The 21,520-nt window shown below is 39.1% G+C and overlaps 2 protein-coding genes across 3 annotated transcripts in view; one reads left to right on the plus strand and one right to left on the minus strand.

Moving 5' to 3' along the window:
• Positions 1 to 14,688, plus strand: part of HEXB (hexosaminidase subunit beta) — a 29,030-nt gene extending 14,342 nt beyond the window's left edge. The window contains exons 6-14 of the mRNA XM_081089753.1: positions 4,713 to 4,814; positions 7,766 to 7,895; positions 9,420 to 9,597; positions 10,153 to 10,239; positions 11,619 to 11,691; positions 12,684 to 12,858; positions 13,677 to 13,767; positions 13,965 to 14,069; positions 14,419 to 14,688. Of these exons, the coding sequence (XP_080945879.1) occupies positions 4,713 to 4,814; positions 7,766 to 7,895; positions 9,420 to 9,597; positions 10,153 to 10,239; positions 11,619 to 11,691; positions 12,684 to 12,858; positions 13,677 to 13,767; positions 13,965 to 14,069; positions 14,419 to 14,476 (999 nt within the window). The 3' untranslated portion in view covers positions 14,477 to 14,688. The remainder of the gene's footprint in view (positions 1 to 4,712; positions 4,815 to 7,765; positions 7,896 to 9,419; positions 9,598 to 10,152; positions 10,240 to 11,618; positions 11,692 to 12,683; positions 12,859 to 13,676; positions 13,768 to 13,964; positions 14,070 to 14,418) is intronic.
• The window catches only part of GFM2 (GTP dependent ribosome recycling factor mitochondrial 2), a 56,920-nt gene that overhangs the window by 3,022 nt on the left and 32,378 nt on the right, over positions 1 to 21,520 (minus strand). The window contains exons 18-21 of one of the 2 annotated variants that reach the window (XR_013995923.1): positions 19,316 to 19,495; positions 16,966 to 17,081; positions 15,663 to 15,845; positions 14,903 to 15,084 (exon numbers count right to left, since the gene is read on the minus strand). Coding sequence is in view for 1 of the 2 variants with exons in the window: in XM_081089752.1 (XP_080945878.1) it covers positions 14,956 to 15,084; positions 15,663 to 15,845; positions 16,966 to 17,081; positions 19,316 to 19,495 (608 nt within the window). In the remaining variant the exon portion in view is untranslated. Of the gene's footprint in view, positions 1 to 14,845; positions 15,085 to 15,662; positions 15,846 to 16,965; positions 17,082 to 19,315; positions 19,496 to 21,520 lie in introns of those variants that run through there. The other variant, XM_081089752.1, reaches the window with a different exon arrangement.

The following is a 21,520-nucleotide window of genomic DNA, read 5'->3' on the forward strand; positions in this document are numbered from 1 at the left end:
AAAAAACTTAAATGGGATTATACTTTGCTATCTTTAAAATACAGTTATGGACATCTTTCAATGAAAGAATATATAAGATCTATATCAGCGGTTCTCAACCTGTGGGTCGCGACCCCTTTGGGGGTCGAACGACCTTTTCACAGGAGTCGTCTAAGACCATCGGAAAACACATATGTAATTACATATTGTTTTTGTGATTAATCACTATGCTTTAATTATGTTCAATTTGTAACAGTGAAATTGGGGGGTCACCACAACATGAGGAACTGTATTAAAGGGTCGCGGTATTAGGAAGGTTGAGAACCACTGATCTATATCATCTTTTTAAACAGTTGAATGTTCCATTTTATATACTGTGATATGTGCATTTAACCAGTCTCCTGATGGACATCTAGGTTAATTTATTATTATCACAAAGAGCACTGCAGAGTAAGTGTTCCTATATTTGTACACTCATCAGGATTATTTCTAATAATGTGAATCTCTGGGCTTAAAGACTACATTTTATATTTGGTACGTCAGACTGCCTTCTAGAGAGGTCGTGCCACTGTATGCTTGGCCAACACTGGGACACACCTTTGCTACATTCTTTGCTAATCTGGTGATGAAGTCTATCTCCTTGTTTGAATTTGCACTTCTTTGATTTTTAGTTATTATAAGCCTCTTTTACTTACTAGCTATTTGTATTTTTTGCATTGCAAACAAGTTAATTTTCAATGCCTGTTTTGTCTTCTAGAACATTAATTCCTTGTTGATTTAAAAGCTCTTTAATGTTATATTTGTTTATAGATATGTCAATGGTACTTTTATATACTTGCTTATATTTTAATATTTTTACCCATCATATATTGTTTTCTAAATTTGCTTTTTAAACTATGTTAATAGTATAGTGTCTTTTGCTTGTAAGAAGTTTTAATTTTTTATGAAGTATTACCTTTCAATCTTGTCTTTATGTTTTTGACCTTGGGAGGTATTCTAAAAAAAGCCTCCAAAACAAGGGTATAAATATAAAAAACAATTTCTTTTAATATTATATTTTTTCCTTATTAAGTTTTTGATTCAGTTAGAATCTAGTGTATTATGGGTGATTATTTTATTTTCATTTTCCCGCCAATGGTTACCCTGTAGTCCCAACATCATTTTTGAACAATCTACAGTTTCTCCACTGCCTTCAATATCATGACAAGCAAATACTAAATTTCATAAATGCACAAATCATTTTCTGAACTCTCAGTCTGTCCTACTTACCAGTTTATCTTCTTAGGCCAGTATAAATGGTTTTAATTTCTATAACTTTAGAAGTTTATTTCTTTTTGACATAATTTTAAACTTACAGAAAAGTTGCGAGAAGAGCGCAAAGGACTCCCACATACTGTTTTCCCAGACAACTCAATTTAAAAATTGTATCAGATTTGCCTTATTCCAAGTTGCATAGAAGATGCCCCAGTACCCTTTAATATTTCTGTTTGGATTCCCTAAAAAATAGCACTTATCTCAATAACAACAGTACAACCATCAAAAACTAGGAAACTGACATAGTACTACCATCTAATCCCCAGGCCCCATTCCCATTCCATCAGTTGTTCCAATAATCCTTTATCGGTTCAGCATCCAATGCAGGATCAAGGATTGCATTTATTGGTCATGTCTCTTTAGCCACCTTTAATTTAGAACCATTTATCTATCCTTGTATTTCCAGACCATGACATTTTTTTAAGAGTATAGGACAATTACATTGTAGAATATACTTCAGTTTGTCTGTTTTCCGCATGATTAGATTCAGGCTGTGCATTTTTTAGCAGGAATAAGGCAGAAGTGATACTCTGTTCTTCTCCCTGCATGTCATTTATTCCATTACTGGTAATGTTAACTCTTATAACTTGACTAAGATGTCATCTGCCAGGTTTCTCCAGGGAAAGTTAATTAAAAGGTATTTTGTATTTATTAATAAGTAATTTAGTATCTTGTGGAACAATATATATTTTTTAAAGCTTATAACTTTAAGAACAGAATATTTTTTAAAAATATATTTTATTGATTTTTTACAGAGAGGAAGGTAGAGGGATAGAGAGTTAGAAACATCGATGAGAGAGAAACATCGATTAGCTGCCTCCTGCACACTCCCTACTGGGGATGTGCCCGCAACCAAGGTACATGTCCTTGACTGGAATCGAACCTGGGACCCTTGAGTCCGCAGGCTGACGCTCTATCCACTGAGCCAAACCGGTTAGGGCTGTGGAACAATATTTTGAGAGTACAAAAAATTCCTGTTTTTCAACCAGCATTTACCCACTAGTTTTAGCACCCAGATGATTCTTGCCTAAATTAGTTATTACTAAGTTGGCTGCCAGGTGGTGATTTTCTAAATTCCATCATTCCTTCTATGTTTATTAGTTGGCCTGGCATCTATATATATAAAAGCCTAAGCGACTGGCCGACTGGCCATGAGCTATGACGCACACTGACCATGTGGGGCAGAGACTCAATGCAGGAGCTGCTGAGTGACAGCAACTTTGCAGAGTGCTCTCTTGCACTCCGGACCCCTAGGGGTATGTCAGACTGCTGATGTCGGACTGCTGGTTTTGGCCCAATCTCCACAGGCCAGGTCAAGGGACCCTACTGGTGCAGAATCTGTGCATTGGGCCTCTAGTTTTACTGTAAGATAGAGTTTCTCTAAAAGTATTCATTTTTAAATCAATCTGTACTCAGGGATTACTGTGTTGTTGTTTTTTTGAGGGGACTGGAGTCTGTTACTATCCCCATTTAATAGTCAAGTTGTTTCAGTGTTGGCCAGCAGGAATCCTAGCTGGCTCCTGTAGCCTAATGGCATGTCTTCTTCAATCTTTGAGCAATTTCTTACTTTTTAGCACATAATATCCCAGGCTTACCTTTTCTCTTTCCCAGTTCTGGACTCAGACTTTTCTCTAAGCAATACTTTGTGAATGTATTTTGAAACCAAGACCTGAGCTGTAGGTGTATTCATTGCTTCTAGGCCCTCTCAGCAGACAGAGCTATAAAACATATGTGTGTATGTTTATGTTCATTTATGTGAACAAATACATACATCTTTACCTATTTATATATATCTATATCAGAGGCTGACAAACTATAGCCCAAGGACCAAATCCAGCTAGTCACCTATTTTTGCAAATGAAGTTGTACCGGAATAGAGCCATGTCCATTTGTTTATATATTGTCTTGCCTTACAACTGCAGGATAAGTGGCTCCAAAATAATATTTACTGTCTGGCCCTTCATGTAAAATGTTTGCCATCTCCTGATCTTTATTAAAAACCACGAGGAACTCCCTTCTGACAATGCAAATCCTGCCATTACTCAACATATTCCTTTGTATAATTCCCTTGTACGTGAGCTATTTCCCAAATCCACCAGCAAATCCCTTCGGCCCTGATGAAGGAGAAGGCAATCTTTAAATTTGATTATCTAGCAGGGCAAATATCCCACTTTATTGTTTTTTACCTTTTTAAAATAATCTATTTGCCCTGGCTGGTTTGGCTCACTGGATAGAGCAGTGATGGTGAACCTTTTGAGCTCCGCGTGCCAGCATTTTGAAAAACCCTAACTTAACTCTGGTCCCGTGTAACATATAGAAATTTTTTGATATTTGCAACCATAGTAAAACAAAGATTTATATTTTTGATATTTAAATCAACCAAAAAAATGAGTTTGCCTCTCACCTCTGACATACGTGTCATAGGTTTGCCATCACTGGGATAGGGTGTTGGCCTGGGGACTGAAGGGTCCTAGGTCCAATTCCGGTCAAGGGCATGTACCTTGGTTGCAGGCACATCCCCAGTAGGGGGTGTGCAGGAGGCAGCTGATCGATGCTTCTCTCTCATTGATGTTGCTAACTCTCTATCCTTCTCCCTTCCCCTCTGTAAAAAATCAATAAAATATTAAAAAATAATAATAATCTACTTATATTTTATATAAACACTATAGACCTGGTGCATGAAATTCGGGGGTGGGGGGTGTCCCTCAGCCCGGCCTGCAATGACGCCAGCATCCCGCGCCCCGGCCGGCCACTGGCCAGAAGCCCGCCCAACCTCCCTCCCTCCATGGGCCGGGGTGTGTGGGAGGCTGGGGCTCATCGCCGGGGTGATGCCGGCAGCGTCCAGCACCCCGGCCACTATGGGCACGGCCATATTTGTGACGGGGTGATGGTTAATTTGCATATTACCCTTTTATTAGATAGGATTATTAATTCCTCCAGAGTAAATATGTCAGTTTCCCCTAAAACTTCTGAGATTTTGATTAGAAGTGTATTGCATTTGTACCATATTTCTCTTATTTCTAAGGAATGGTTTGGCACTCAAATCTTAGAATGGTGGAAATTACAAGCTCGGAACTTGAATGAATGCCTCCTTTTTCTTCATAGCAGTAGGAGCAGCCAAGAACTATTTCCATTCTTGGCTGATCCCCAAATACTTACTGGGAATGTATAAGCTTGCTCCCTTCTCATAGAGCTCACTATTTAGAATGAAGACAGATTCCATATTGGCTTTTCTATTTGAAATATGGCATGCCACATAAAGTATATAAGAAATAGGGTTTACACTGCTTCCACATTCTTTCTTCACTGAAAATTTTAAAAGGAAGCAGACACATTGGGAACAGTCCTGAGTGGAGATATATAAATTGGATTGTGTGTTATATCTGTGATATATAATTTTTTAACATTTTTTTTTGCAGGATGCCATGGCTTTTAATAAGTTTAATGTTCTCCACTGGCACATAGTCGATGACCAGTCTTTCCCTTATCAAAGCACCACTTTTCCAGAGTTAAGCAACAAAGTGAGTAATTTATGTTGTAGTCTGTTTACAAAAAGTTTTGGTAGCTTCATTAGAAATTTGTAGCTTTAATGTTTCTGATGGATAGAATTAAAGTGTAAAAGTTAGATATTTGTGGTTTTAAATGTTTTTTTACTAGGCTGTGACTTAGCATTTTATTTTTTAATTTTTATTTATTTTAAAAATATGTTTATTGAGTTCAGAGAGGAAGGGGAGGGAGAGAGAGAAACATCAATGATGAGGATCACTGATCAGCTGCCTCCTGAATGCCCCCTACCGGGGATCAAGCCCACAACCTAGGTATCTGCCCTTGACTGATATTGAACCCAGGACCCTTCAGTCTACAGGCCAGTGCTCTATCCACTGAGCCAAACTGGCTAGGGCTGACTTAGCATTTTAGATCCATAAAACTGTTCCATTTTTATAATAGTTATTATAAATGTAAACAATCTGAAGGGGCTATATAAATAAAATTTTAAAACCTTAATGAATATAGGAAACCTTGACACATTTCATGATTCTCATACGGTTAAGAAATTATATTTATCAGGTAGTCCAACTGTTTATTTGTTTTAAACAATTATTTTGAATTCTCTAAATGACTTTCTTTTTCTCTCTGAAAAACTACCAGAAGTAGAAAATTGTAGAAATCAGAACGCCTTCTTAGAAAATAATGGTAGTCTCAGAGTGTTCAAATTGATTGTATTATAGACGAGTGGAGATGGGAATGAGCTTCAGTATCATCTACTTTAATCCCATATAATCCAAAAACAGTAACTGAGAAGCTATATGCCTTTGTCCCCAGTTGTAGTTAGGAAGGGGCAGAACCAAGACTCAAAATTTCATTCTCTGTCCCTAATTCCAAAGCTTTCTCCAATGTTACAACACAGTATAGGCTGAAATGCTAGCAGCAAGCACTCCTGTTGTGTTTGCTTTTGTCTTACGTTTTATTATGGAAATTTTTAAACATCCACAGAAGTAGAATTTAATGAATTTCCATGTCCTCATCACCCAGCTTCAATAGTCAGTACAAGCCAATCTTCTATCACCTGTACTTCCCCCGCCAGTATTCTGAAGCAAATCTAAGACGTCCTATCTCATTTGTGCAGGGGCTGTTTAAAAGCAACAACAAAAAACACCAAAACATTATTGCAGCTAAAAAAATTAAAAATCTAGACAGCCATTTCCCAAAGTCCTTTCTCTTAAAAAGAAAAAAAAATTTGCATTGAGGTACAAGTAAGGTCCATACATTGTGGTCAGTTCATATAGAAAGGAGAACAGGAGTGGGATTAGGGTGGGGTGGGGAAGAGAGAGAGAGAGGCTGGTTGCCTCCTGCATGAGCCCTGATGGGGAGCAGGGAGCAAACCACAACCCAGGTACAAACCCTTGACCAGGAATTGAATCCACGACCCTTTAGTAAGTTCAAGGGCTGATGTTCTAACTGCTGAGCAATACCAGCCAGAGTCTATCTCTCTCTCTCTTTTTAAATATGTATTTATTTTTATTGATTTCAGAGAGGAAGAGAGAGGGGGAGAGAGATAGAAACATCAATGATGAGAGAGAATCATTGATTGGCTGCCTCCTGCATGACCCATACTGGGGATTAAGCCTACAACCTGGGCATGTGCCTTGACCAGGAATAAACCATGACCCCCTGGTTCATAGGTCAATGCTCAACCACTGAGCCACCCCAGTTGGGCTTTTTTTCCTTAGAATTTGTTATTTTTTGATGAAGAAATTAATTTGTCCAAATAGTTTCCCATAGTCTGGGTTTTGCTAATTGCATTCCCATAGTGTCAGTTAACATGTTCTTCTGTATTTACTTTAAACTGGTGGACTGGATATTAGATCTAATCTTGATTAGACACAAATTTGATTTGGGGGATGGGGCAAGGCTAATTTTAGGAGTTGAGCATTTATATTTACATATTACATATACATTTATATATTACTAGAGGCCCAGTGCACGAATTCGTGCACCAGTGAGGTCCCTGGGCCTGGCCTGCAGGATTGGGCTGAAACCGGCTCTCCAACATCCCCGGAGGGGTCCCAGATTGCTAGAGGGTGTAGGCCAGACTGAGGAACCCTAGCGGTGCACGGAAGGATGGGGGAGGTTGGCCAGCTGGGGTGGGACCTTGGGAGAGCTCCAGGGTGTGTCCAGCCTGTCTCGCTCAGTCCCGATTGGCCGGACCCCAGTAGCAAGCTAACCTACCAATTAGAGCGTCTGCTCCCTGGTGGTCAGTGCATGTCATAGCGAGTGGTTGAGTGGCCTTAGCATATTATTAGCACATTACACTTTGATTGGTTGAACAGATGACTGGACACTTAGCATATTAGGCTTTTATTATATAGGAGGATATTTATACCTTGAGAAATGTGCTACAGTAATACCTTTAATGGACCTTTATCTTTAGTTACAACCAGTACTGAGTTCTAATTTTTCAAGTGACCTATAAAGAAACTGAGGGTAACCTTAAAGAAATAGCTGGTCACTTACCAGAGTGTTTCTGGGGAATTTTTAAAGCTGATAGCAATTAAAGTGACTTTAAGAGAAATAGTTATGCTTTGTAGTAACCTGTAAACTTTTATTCTAAGCTGCCAAGGGCAGTGTATTTCATTTTCAGAGGTTTCACTTTGGAATCAAACATTTTATTTCTGTATTGTATGGTTACATGAGATTGACACAGAATAATGGAAGACATTCCTGAAACAAGAGGGGTTGTTTTATATAGATCTATCAGTAAATGTGGAATTAATCTAAAGTATGCTGTAAGCTTATGGAGATAAGATATGGTAAGTAATTTAAATGAGTCATGCAACGTCACATGGAACTATTTAATACATTGTGATACTGAAAAAAATCAGCTATGAGATATCAAATTGCAATCAGGACTGTTAACAGTTTTCAGGATGCATTTCATACATTTAAATTTTAATCGATGTGGTTTTTACAGGGAAGCTATTCTCTCTCTCATGTTTATACACCAAATGAAGTTCGTGAGGTGATTGAATATGCCCGATTACGGGGGATTCGAGTCATACCAGAATTTGATAGCCCCGGACATACACAGTCTTGGGGAAAAGGTACGTGTTTTATGAGTTGCAAAAAGTGAACATTTGAGGTCCTGCATCTCTTATTTTATGACTTGGTGTTGGCTCATTTTGTTCTTAGTTGTGATTTACACAAAAAGTAGCACTATTGACAGATAACAATTCAGTAACTATTATGTGTCTGTTGTGAGCAAGTTCCTATATCTAGGCACTGCCCACAGTATAAAAACAGGATAAAGGAAAACACATAAAGTGACTATGACAAGTAGAAGTAAGTGAATTCAAGAAATGGTTTATCACCCTAGCCAGTTTGCCTTAATGGATAGAGCGTCGGCCTGCAGACTGATGGGTCCTGGGTTTGATTCTGGTGAAGGGCACATGCCTGGGTTGCAAGCTCAATCCCCAGTAGAGGGCATGCAGGAGGCAGCCAATGATTCTCTCTCATCGTTGTTTCTCTCCCCCCCCCCCTCTCTCCCCCCCCTCCCCCTTCCTCTCTGAAATCAATAAAAGACAGACACACACACAAAGAAATGGTTTTATGGATGAGCTAACACTTACAATGCTTCTGAGAGATTAAAGAATATATTTGTGTTTCTGGTGGAGGGAATCACATGAGAAAAGGCAGAGTAGGAGGAATTTTTATTACAGGGTGGTTAAGAACGGGCTCTGGAGCCAGACTGCCTGGGCTTGAATCCTGCTTCTGCTGCTTATAACTGAGTGACCTTGGACAAATTACAGAACATCTCATCCTCAGTTTCCCCATCTCTAGAATGGGAATGTTAGCAGTCCTTACCATGTAACTTTTTGAGGATTAAATAATGAATGTAAAGCACACAGTACAGCCACTAACATTTATAACTGTTCAATAAATACTATTAGGGTAGAGATGGAGAATAGTGGGAAATAAATCTGGAAAAGTGCAATGGAGAGGTCTTGCCTGAGGAATATGGTCTCTTCAGGATATGTAGAAACCAGTGAAAGTTATAAAGCAGAAGAGTGACATGAGGGAGCCACACTTCAGGAAAACCAAAGTGAAAGTGACAGATTGGAAGGGGAAAGATACTGAAGTCCTAATGGAAAATAATGTACAGAACTGGGAGACATTTTGGAAAAATAATCCATAGAATTTGGCAACTTACTGGCTTTAGGAGGAAGGGGAAGAGTTACAGACTGGGAGGATGGTGGTGCCCTTACCAGAATACAAAGATCAAGAGAAGCTCCTGAAGGAGCTTAGGGAACATAAATTTAGTTTTTGTTGGATTGTATTTGAAGTGCAGATAGGATAGTGAAGTTGAGCTTTTAATTGTGTTGAGCAAGGAATCTGAAATATGGATGGAAGCCCAAGAAAGAGTTGGGGCAAGCTGAAGATTTGGGAATCATTAGTCAAGATAATGTGAAGTGGGTAAAATCTCAGAGGCTGATGGAAAGGAAACAAAGAGGTATCGGGATAGGATTCGGGAAACAGTTCTCCAACAAAAGAAAGTATGGTCATGTGCTAAGCCATATCTTTGTAATCAAATTACTTTTTAAGGAAAGAATCTTCTTGTTTTTCCCCAGGCCAGGAAGGTCTCCTGACTCCATGTTATAGGTCCTATCAGCCTGAAGCTTCTGGACCTATAAACCCTACTTTGAATACAACTTACAGTTTCCTGTATAAGCTCTTCAAAGAAATCAGTTGGGTTTTTCCAGATCAGTTCATTCATTTGGGAGGAGATGAAGTGGAATATGATTGTTGGTATGACGATTCTTTAAAACCCTTATTTTCTTTAACCGTTGCATTTGAAGTAGGTTTAAAGGCCTCCACATGGAAAGGAAAGATTTGGGATATTATCTCTGCTTGCACGGTTTTCATTCGGCAACACAACTCCTGAGATGGTGAATTTGGGGTGGTATGAGAAAACAAAAGCTCTTAGGAAGGAGAATCAAAATGCAGAAGAGAATGGAGACTTAACAAAAAAAGACTATAGTGAATGAAAACAGCTTTAGTGAAAGGGGGCAGTGAGTAAGTGAGGGGGATTTTTCAAATAAAAAATCCTCTTTGCAAATAGCCATAAATGGAGGAGAGAGGCAGGAGGTAGGGAAAGCCATTTTTACAAGAAATCAGCTTCTGGAAAAAATTATTTGTTGTGGAAAACAAAGATAACTCATAACTAAGTTTTTAAGCTTATTTTTACTCTATAACTAACAGTTTTAAATTGGCACAAATGATGGTAAGATGTACACTGCTTTAAATAGATTGGGCATATCAAACTAATGAAATTTTAATTGTTCTTTTTTTTTTTTTTTTAAGGGAGTCCAATCCAAATATCCAGACTTTCATGAAGCAGAAAGGCTTTGGCACTGATTTTAGTAAACTAGAATCTTTCTATATTCAAAAGTAAGTTACTTGAAAGCCTACTTAATTTCATCAATGCCTTTTGTAAAAGTTTTAGCTATGACCAGTACTGCTTTATTTTCTCTCCACCCCTTGCTAAAGTGTAAATGTTGTATACCTTGCATGAAAAATCATAAAGAAGGAAGCATGATCCACTGCTTTCTTCAAATCAGTTAACATGGTAACTAAGCCTTTTGCAGTAACGACAGGACAGCAGTCATGTGTTCTAGGAACTCCACTGAAAGCCCTTGGCTACCCTATGAAGTCCTCACCACCATCCAGCCCCTGTAATTCATTTCCAGGACCATTTTTTTACTTTATATCTGTCCAGTATGGTAGCCATGGCCACATGTGGCTATTTGCATTTAAAGAAATTAAAAATTCAGATCCTTAGTCACATTAGCCACATTTCAAGTGTCCGATAGCTGGATGGTGTTGGTTAGTGGCTCCCATATGGGAAGGTACACAGACAAGAACTCTTCCACCACTGCAGAAAGGTCTACTGGGCAGTGCTGTTCTATACCAGGGACCAGTACACTTTTCTGTAAAGGCCAGAAAGTAAATATGTTAGGCTTTGTGGGCCACATCTGGTTGCACTTTTTTTAAAAATTTTGAATACTTTACAAATGTAAAAACCATTCTTGGCTCATGAGGAACACAAAAACAGGCTGTAGTTTGCCTGCACTGGGCAAGCCCAGATTCTAGTCTTTTCCTATTTAGCTTTTTGTATGATACATTCTATTTATTTATTTTTTTTATCCTGCAGAGTTCATGGCATTGTCTAAATATCAGGAAATACTTATGGACTGATTGTCAGCAACTGTTAAGTGTTATTTAGGTGACATTATAGTCTAGATCAGTGGTTCTCAACCTTCTGGCCCTTTAAATACAGTTCCTCATGTTGTGACCCAACCATAAAATTATTTTCGTTGCTACTGTTATGAATCGTAATGTAAATATCTGATATGCAGGATGGTCTTAGGCGACCCCTGTGAAAGGGTCGTTCAACCCCCAAAGGGGTCACGACCCATAGGTTGAGAACTGCTGGTCTAGATCATAGTTTCTAAGATACCCATGAAATTACTAAAGATTGTTGTTTGTACATTTCCCTGTTAACTTCCCTGTCTTCCTATTTTGGGCGCATGCTTATTAGCTCATTCATTCAGCAAATGACTGTTAAACCCCTCTGCTGTGTTAGCTTCTGAGCCATGTTCTAGGGAGGAGGAGCCACATGCTTACCACCAAATTTAGCAGGTTCTGCTATAAAGCTGTGCTATATTGAAAGGACTTCTCAGTGTTTCAGTCCTTGGTAGAAAATATGCATGCTTTCAACATGTTAAGCTTGTGATCTGAAATAACTTTTTTCCCTCCCACAATGGTAGGCTTTTGAATATTATTTCAACTCTAAAGAAGGGATCCATAGTCTGGCAAGAGGTTTTTGATAATAACGCAAAGGTGAGAAGTATGAAAACTACATTTGATTCTGATACTATGACAGGCTTCATGTTCTAATATCTCCATTCCCCAACACTATAGGGAAATTAGCTTCCTGTTCCATTTAAACTTTTATTAGGCAGTAGCTGTGCACTGAGGCCAATATTAATGGTGTTTGTTTCTTTTCTTCCATTTACTTCACTCTTTCAGGCCTCCTCCTCCTCTTTTCCCTCATCCCCTGCCATCCATTAATCACAAATGGGAGTACTTTGAAGCTCCTTTTTTTTTTTTTCCTCAGGAAAGGGCAGAACAGATAAGAACAAATGAGTCTTCACTGCTATTAAGGTAGTTTTAGGTAAAATTGCCAATGTACACTTTATTTTACATGGCATCTCTCTAATTCTTAGTCAGAATTCTTTATTTTCCTTTGGGGCAACTGAGAATTTGCAACTCCAGCAATTAGTATGAGCTTTCCCGAAGGGCTGTTGGCATCCTCATAGTCTGAAAGTAAAACAATAGTGTGGTAGGATGGGACTAAAGCCTTGGTTCATTACACCTGTATGGTGTCATAAATAGGCAAAAGTTAAGTATCCAACCTGAAGGTTAACGCAACTTCTAAATTTAAGTCTCGCCGAAACCGGTTTGGCTCAGTGGATAGAGCGTCGGCCTGCGGACTGAAAGGTCCCAGGTTCGATTCCGGTCAAGGGCATGTACCTGGGTTGCGGGCATATCCCCAGTGAGATGTGCAGGAAGCAGCTGATCGATGTTTCTAACTCTCTATCTCTCTCCCTTCCTCTCTGTAAAAAATCAATAAAATATATTAAAAAAAAAAATTTAAGTCTCTATAAGAAATGGCATTTGACACTAACTGAAGAGGAAGGGTAAAGATGACAATGTTTAAGTATTTCAAGGATCTTAAAGTTAGTTTTCTAGTTACAAGTCTTGGACTTTAAATATCACCTACTGAATTTGCTAGACCTAATAATATATATTGCAATTTTTAACTTTAATAGCTTCAGCCAGGCACTGTAGTTCAAGTATGGAAAGAGCAAAATTATGCTAAGGAACTGAGTTCAATCACAGCAGCTGGCTTCCCTGTGATCATCTCTGCTCCGTGGTACTTGGACAGGATCAGTTATGGACAAGACTGGAGACTATACTATGCAGTGGAACCTCTCAATTTTAGTGGTAAGTGAAGCAACATCATTACCCCTCTTCACTACCCTCCCCTCCAGGAAATCCTTACCTCGGTATTACCTACTAACTCTCCTCCCTTTTATGTTTGATCCTTGGTTTTGTGTTTACTTAAAAAGGAAGGCCTCAGTATTATTTGAAATGTGAAACCAAATCCTTACCTAAATAGAAGAACTTCAAAAGTGGATTCCCTTAGATTTTATCTCAATTTTCACGGATGAGTCTTGTTACTCTCTACATTTTTTCAGTCCTCACCTGAGGATATGTTATTACTGTTATTGTTTATTTTAGAGAGAGAGGGAGGAAGAGAGAGAAACAGCGATCAGTTGCCTCCCGTACACACCCTGACTGGGGATTAAACCCACAAACTAGGTATGTGCCCTGATTGGGATTCGGTGTTAGGTAGTTGGTCTCGTTTTTACTACCAAGAGACAGATCCCAAAGACAGGAGTGGTGGTCACTAGTATTCCAATTTGTGTTCCCTGGTACACTATTCATAGACAACCAGGGGAAAAAATGTTTCTGGTGCCCAAATCAGTTTGCAGAAAACCAGTATAAAATGGTGTCTTTAACACTGGCCACCACATAGTTGACACTTGCTAAAAAGCACTGTGTGAACCACAGGGTCGGGGGCAGGAATAAAGTTTGCCACCTTTTCTTGTGCCACTACCATGAAATCTGCCAAGATTCTGCTGACACAGGAGAAAAATGCAGCCCCGGGATAAAGATAGAGGCAATACTGACTTATCCTTCTGTTTCTAAGCCTTAAGCTGCAACTGCTAACGTACATCAATCCAATGATTTTAACGTAGGTACTCAGGAACAGAAACAACTTGTCATTGGTGGAGAAGCTTGTCTGTGGGGAGAATACGTGGATGCAACTAACCTCTCTCCGAGGCTATGGTATGGAATTTAAGTGATCACATTTGAATTAAGGTGCCTTCGTTTTCCTTCATCCAAATCGGAAAGCGTTAGGAATTCTCTCCCGCCACCAGCGCCGACCCCCCCCCCGCCAAACACACACATAAGACTTAGATACTCACTTCTTTAAGAATGAATGAATTTAAAATGCTTTGGGAGACATATGGTTTACATTTTAGGCCTCGGGCAAGTGCTATCGGCGAGAGACTCTGGAGTCGGCAAGATGTCAGAAGTTTAGATGATGCCTACAGAAGACTAACAGTTCACCGCTGCAGAATGGTCCGGTAAGTCTGCTTTTCAAGCTGGGATGTTATTAAGTCCAGGGTGACTTTTAACCTTATACACTGTTAGTTTGCTTCTTGGGTATTTTTGCTATTAATAGAAATGTATATAATCTAAGAAGTAGTGACTTAATTAGGGAATAATACCTATAAGAAGAAGATATATTTGGACTTAACAACTGTTTTATAGCTGTGTTAAGTTTGGACCTCCATCTTGAATCACTTTTAACAATCTTTTAAAAATAATAAATGCTATGGTTGGTGATTCTGATTTAAGCTACTAAGTTTTTAAGATGGAAATGAGTGATATCAATCTAAAACATCTTTTATTTATCCTCTATCTGTTCTACAGACGTGGAATAGCTGCAGAACCTCTTTTTACTGGATATTGTGACAATGTGTTGAAATGATTTGAAACCAGGAGGGGAAAAGGCCCAGAGCTGTCTACTACAATCAACTTGGTTTGGAAATCATGTAAAATTAAGATCTGGTACACTGTGTATAAATAAAATATCTTTGTATTGATTGAACTGCTATCTTACACATTACATATACAAGACTGGCATATTTTTGTGAGAGAAGCTTAAAAAAAATAAAAATATAACTTGGTGATATTACTCAATATATTCCAAAGGGCTGTGTCTTTACTGACAGTAATGACCTCGGTATAGTTGAGGTACATTAACTCTCAACATCAAAGCACATTTCTCATGACATAAAGTAGAATGGCAGCTATGATGCCACTGTCAATTTTAAGTAAGATTTTTCAGTCACTTAAAGAATGTACTGAAACAATTTATTTGTCCAATAAATAAAGCAATAAAAATTGTTCTTACTAAAAACGAATAGGTAGGTGCTCCTGAACTTCTCCCCAAGGACCTTGAAGCACTCAGGTCAAGCCACTTCTTCGGTTGAGCAGCGTGCTTTGGTCTTGAGGATTCATGGCTTGGTAATTAGAGAGTTCTAAGGTAAACGTAGCTGAGCCTGATGTTAGCGTTCGAAGCACAGTTGAATAACCCTAATCAAAACAATTTAAATCAGTTACCTCTTCTAATTTAAGCCTCAAATTTCTCTTCCTGCCACTTATCTTTTGACCATTACCAGAAAAGGTGATTAAGTAACTTAACAATATCACTTCTTCAAATGGTCACTGAATAATTTTTCTCAGGAAAAATTTGAAACGTGGAGGACAGAAAACACGGATGTGTTTCGGGTGTCTTCCCTGGTCCCGGCATCTGGTAAGATGACTGCCAGCACTCAGGTGCTTGTTCTGGAGCAGAGAGGCTGGTGGTGGGAGAATTGACACTTGCCTAAAAACTGGCAATTGAAGAAAAAGGGTAAGAACTTGGAAGGGACAAAATGGTAGGCTGGTGCCATGTTTTGGTTTAACACACCTCTACCACCGTGGAGGACTGGAAAGGACCCCCATGCTGCTTGAATCTCCTACAATTTAAATTCAAAGTCCTAATAGTTCCCGATGGCTGAAACGGGACCTTAAAGCCCTGATGCTTCTTTCAGATGTCACTGATTCTCTTTTTGCTCAGCCTATCTGTCCCTATATTAAGAACATGTGCTTTTCAGTGACAGGGTACCTACCATGGTCTCTGCTAAGGGAACAAACCCAACAACAACTCTGTTGTCCTGACGAGTCTGGATCTGCTGGATGCTCCCTCTTCTCTGTGCCAGATCCGCCAGGACAGCGCTGAGGTGGTCTCTGGTCACGGTGACCTCCAGGTTCATCAAGGGCTCCAAAATTTGCTTATCAGCGGTCTTCAGAGCCTAAAAATATTAAAGACTGCCAATCCATTTCTAAATTGGAAGTCAAATTTCTGTTTAAAAGTTTCCTTAGCTAGCCTGGTGTGGCTCAGTGGTTGAGCGTAGACCCAGGAACTAAGGGGTCACCAGTTTGATTCCCAGTCCGGGCATATACCCAGATTGCAGACTTTGTCCCCAGTAGGGGGTGTGCAGGAGGCAGCTAATCCATAATTCTCTCTCATATTGATGTTTGTCTCTCTCCCTTCCATTCTCTCTAAAAATCAATGGAAAAATATCCTCAGGTGGGGGTTAACAAAAACAAAGTCTGAATTTTAACTTCTAGGGTAGAGATATTAAGTTCAGCCTTCTTAAGTCAGGAGCTTGGGGTTAATTTATAATTACGGATTCAAATAAGTTAATTTTATAATTATGGATTCAAATAAGACTATAGAAAACCAGGTCTCACAGTGTAAAATATTAGAAGATGGTTATAAAAGCAAGTATTTTAATGCAAAATCAGTCACCTACAAGGCTAAAGCATCCCCACACTAAGGAATGCATGGAACCGTTTCTTGGCATATCAGGACCCTTGGGGTTAATCCGGCCCCAGTAGGTATTGGGTAACCATGCCAAGATGACCAGATTGCTTGATGCTTTGAGAAGGGAAGATGCTTATCCTGAATCTATTATGCAGCAATTCTTGATTAAAGTAATCTTACTTGAATAAATAGGAACTCCAATATTGGAACCAATATTAGATCCTCAATGTCCTTTAGATTATAGTTCACCTTTGGCCAAGCTGACCCCGGAAATGTCTTCCACTCAAATCTACTATGCTTGTTTCTACCGGCTATGTGTCTGAGGTAGGGAAAGCAGAGCTGCCACTTAAGGAAACTTGACTATTTGTCAAAACCAAGGGATATTTCATAGCTAGCTATGTTAAACAGTGATTTCTTAGGTCCTCTTGCAAATAAAACCCAGTGATTAAAAAAAATCAAAAATTCTCCATGGTAAAAACTCTCATTGACTACAAGGCTCAGGAAGCAAAGACAAGGCTGGCACTACAAGTACAGCTGCTGTAGATCAGAGTCCACTACTGTCAGAAGAGTCCCTTAAAGCAAAAAGGATTAGGGTAGTTATATACCTTCTGTACACATCTTGAGACACAGGCAGAAATCATAGTTGAGGAGGTACCAGGATGAATCATCAGTGAATGTAAAGTAATCGCCACATCTTGAATTGGGGATCCAAGCAATGGTCCTAGGCAAGGGGGAACATTTGTATTAGGACTCAATATACAGTGAGTTGTAACTGAGAAATGTAAAGAAACAGGGAGAGGGCGTCCAAATCAACAGCTCTTCTTGGATGTACAAGGTGGGAGGACAAAGGACAAACTCCTGCTCCCAAGAATGGAGCGAGGGCAAATGCAGAGGGTCATGGCTTCCTGGAGCAAAGACTTACTAGAGAAAACGCCCCAGGAACCAGCACCAGGGTAAGAACAACGGAGCTGTCATTGACAAGTGACTGGAGGCCTGGTGTGGACAAGCCTGGGGGGGGCTGTCATGAAGGGGACACAATTCTGTGAGATCTGCCTCCAGGAGCTCAACCAGGTTCTCACAGTAACTATCAGAGAAAAGCCTCCTGGTGCTTCGTGGGGGAAGAAGAAAAATAATTTTGAAATACAGTTAACCCTTGAAAATGCAAGGAATTTAGGGGAACTGACCCCCAAGCAGACAAAAACCTGTGTGTAGTTCTTGACTCCTTCAAAACTTAGAGTTGGCCCCGTCCCCTTTGCATCCTTGGATTCCACCAACTACAAATCAGAACAGTGCTTCAGCCCTGGCTGGGTGGCTCAGCTGGCTGGAATGCTGTCCTATACACTGAAAGGTTGCAGGTTCAATTCCCGGTCAAGGCACATACTAGGTTGCAGGTTCGATCCTCAGTTGGGGCATATGTGGGAGGCATCCAATCAATGTTTCTCTCACATCGATGTTTCTCTCTCTAAGATCAATTTAAAAAATCCTTGGGTGAGGATTGAAAAAACAACAGTACTTTAGACTTCAGAGCACTCTTTTCATTTCTAATTTATTGATTTTGAGAGAGAGGGAGAGAGGGAGAGAAGAAAGGAAGGAGGGAAAGAGAAACATCGAATTGTTGTTCCACTTAATGCATCAATTAGTTGACTCTTGTACTAGTATGTGCCCTGATTGGGGATCAAACCTGCCACCTTGGTGTAGCCAGACAATGCTCTAACGAACTGAGCTAACTGACAAGGGCCACAGCACTCTGTTCCTAACAAGGCCTGCACTCAGGGGAACCTGGTTAACCAAAGCCTAACCTGCAAGGGTATCATCATCATCAGAGCCTGATGGGCGAAGTGCCCTATTCCAGTGCACTCTAGCCATCCTGTCCCACCTAAGGGGAGTGAAAAAAAACTAAAACACTTGTGCAGCTGACAGTCCAGAGCAGGGGTGGGCAAACTTTTTGACTCGAGGGCCACAATGGGTTCTTAAACTGGATCGGAGGGCCGGAACAAAAGCATGGATGGAGTGTTTGTGTGAACTAATATAAATTCAAAGTAAACATCATTACATAAAAGGGCACGGTCTTTTTTTTTTTTTTTTTTTTTTTTTTTTTTTTAGTTTTATTCATTTCAAACGGGCCGGATCCGGCCCGCGGGCCGTAGTTTGCCCACGGCTGGTCCAGCGGCACAGGTTCACTAAAGGATGGAGACCTAATCCTAGGACTGTAGAAGGCTGCCCATCCCCATACCTCACTACATCACTACTAGTAAATACCTGTTTACAGCAGTTCCTTTTACCCAGTATACCATGACTGGCTATCAAGAAAAAATTACAAGGCATATTAAAAGGCAAAAAGCACAATTTAAATAGAATAAGCATCAGAACCAGACACAGCAGGGATACTGGAATGATCAGACCTGGAATGTAAGTCAACTATGACTAATGTGCTAAGAGCGCTGACAGATAAAGCTGACAGCATGTAAGAATGGATGGGCATGAGAGCAGAGATAGAGGGAAGTCCTGATTAAGACCCGAACAAATGCTGGAGCTCAAAAGCACCTTCACAGAAATAGGGATGCCTCTGATGGGCTTACAAGTAAGTAGATGGGATAGACTGAGGAAACTAGTCTCCAAGTCAGCCCTAGCCAGGTGGCTCAGTTGGTTAGAGAATTGTCCTGTACACCAGTTTGATCCCCAGTCGGGACGCGTATGGAAGGCCACTGATCGATGCGTCTGTCTGTCTGTCTCTCTCAACCCCTATTTCTGAGTTATATATCAGCAGAAACCTCCAAAACTGAAAAAGCATACTGAACATAAGACTAAAAAAAAAAAGAACAGAATATCCAAGGACGATGGGATAATTATAAAAGGCATAACATATACATGATGGGAAGAGAGACTGAAATAATCAGTAATATTGGGAGTGACTGATTGTGGTATTCATGCTTACTCTTATCCAAGGTACCTTACCTTGGAGGCATGCACTGTGAATTCCATTTTCAATGGCTTCTTGGGAGCCCTTCAAAATGTCTTCACTAATACTTGCAGCATACTCAATAACTGGCACAACAGATGATGTTTCAGTTGGCTTTGCTTCCAGTTCAACAGTCACAAGGTGCCGTTTATCTCCTAAAGTTCTATCTAAGGTATCTGTAAACGAATATACAGAGATTTGTTCTGAAAAGGTGTCAAGGTGCCACAACTGGGAAAACTGCAATCAACAAGTTCAAGCTCTCATGGAAGACAAAGTGCGAGAAAATACTACTAACAATGGCACTAAATGCAGTATAAAAATGTCAAAGTACTCGTAAGTAGTTCTACCAAGAAAATATCTGCTTTCACGTTTATCAATGCTATAAGCCTGCTCTGAATCACCAACTAATACTGTTTTAGTTAAGATGCTCTGAGGCAGATGATCACACAAATTTTGATATGCAGATTATACTCAAACTTTCAGAAACATCTCTTATGTGACTGAAATTCTAATCACAGAAGTTTTATTTAAAAGTAAACATTCAGAGTGCAAAAAGTCATCTAATGAAAATTAAAAGGGCATTAACCCTGATAAAACGTACACAGTTAAATCTCAGATATTCTTCTAATATGTATTTGAAGTTTATGCTTCCCCCCAAACTAGTGAAATGTCTTTTTGTAAAACTGAAGATTTCAGAGATACTGAAAATAGTATCTCTCATTAGCTAACAACCAATAGCTGTCACCAATCTGCAGTATTTTACTAAAACAAAACTGCTATATTTATATGACTATGTAATGCAGTGATTCATGGTCCAAATTCAAAACAAGTAATTATAGTCTACAATTCCTCTTCTTAATTTTTTTTTTTAAATTCTCACCCAAGGGTATTTTTCCATTTATTTTTTAGAGAGAGAGAAAGAGAAAGAAATATTAATCTGAGAGAAGCACATGATTGCTTGCCTCCTGCGTGAGCCCTGACCAGGGCCCCGGGCCAGGGAGAAGCCTGCAACCGAAGTACGGGCTCGACTGGAACCGAACCTGGGAACCTTTGGTCCGCAGGCCAATGCTCTATCCACTGAGCCAAATCGGCTAGGGCCATAGTTCCTTTCTAAGCTAACATTTATATTGTGAATTATTTTATACTTACAGATATGTGCATAAGCTGAAAATAAAATGAACATTCAAGAAACCTATAATTACTAAAGAAAGAGAACATTACCAGTAACCTAGAAACCTTCTGAAGCAACCACTATCATGACATCATATTTAATCATTACTATGATTTTTTTTAGAGTTGTATCACATATGTATATATCCCTAAACAATATAGTTTATTTCTGCTTCATTCTGAACTTGTTTATTGTTATGTATACTGCAACTTGCTTTATTTTGGCTTCACATTAGTGGGTCATACAGGCTGATATGTGTTGATAGAGCCCATTATTTTTTATTGCTATATAATATTTCATTGTCTGATCATGGTACCATTTATTTACCTATTCTTCTGTCCACAAATAGTTGGGCTATTTTTTCACTTACCTTTTTTTTTTTAAAAAAAAATATTATTATAGCGCTATTGTGAAGATTTTTATGTCTTTCCATGCACATGTATAAGCATTTCTCTAGGTTACATACCTAGGAGTGGAACTGCTGAATAGTATGAACAGGGTCAACTCACAAGAAGGTTGCCAAATTGTTTGCGTGGTGGTTATACAATTTAGACTCCCATAGGAATTTCCAAAGCACAACATCTCACCACTTTGCATTGTCAGATTTTAATTCCTCCCAATTTTGTTGATATAAAATGGTGTCCCATATTCTTGCATGATCCTAGTCATTACTGAAATTGAGAATCTTTTATTTAATATGTTCATGGGCCTTTTGGGTATCATCTTTTGTGAAATATCTGTGCAATATTTTTTGCTCACTTTTCTACTTTGTTGTCAGGTTTTTCTGATCTTTAGAAATTCTTTATACATTTTGGAAACTAATCTTTTATTAATTTATATGATGCAAATATCTTCCCTTAGCTTTCGGTATATCTTTTTGCTTTATCATCTATTCTAATAAACAAATTAGTAATTTTAATAACATCAAATTTAGTAAACTTTACTTCAACATTTCAATGTTTGGTATTATGTAAGTCCAACCCCATCCTGGTTAGTAAAGTTATTCCCCTATATTTTCTTCCCAAAATTT

The sequence above is a fragment of the Myotis nattereri genome (genome assembly GCF_964212035.1).
Source record: "Myotis nattereri genome assembly, chromosome: 4".
In the NCBI taxonomy this organism is placed as follows: domain Eukaryota; kingdom Metazoa; phylum Chordata; class Mammalia; order Chiroptera; family Vespertilionidae; genus Myotis; species Myotis nattereri.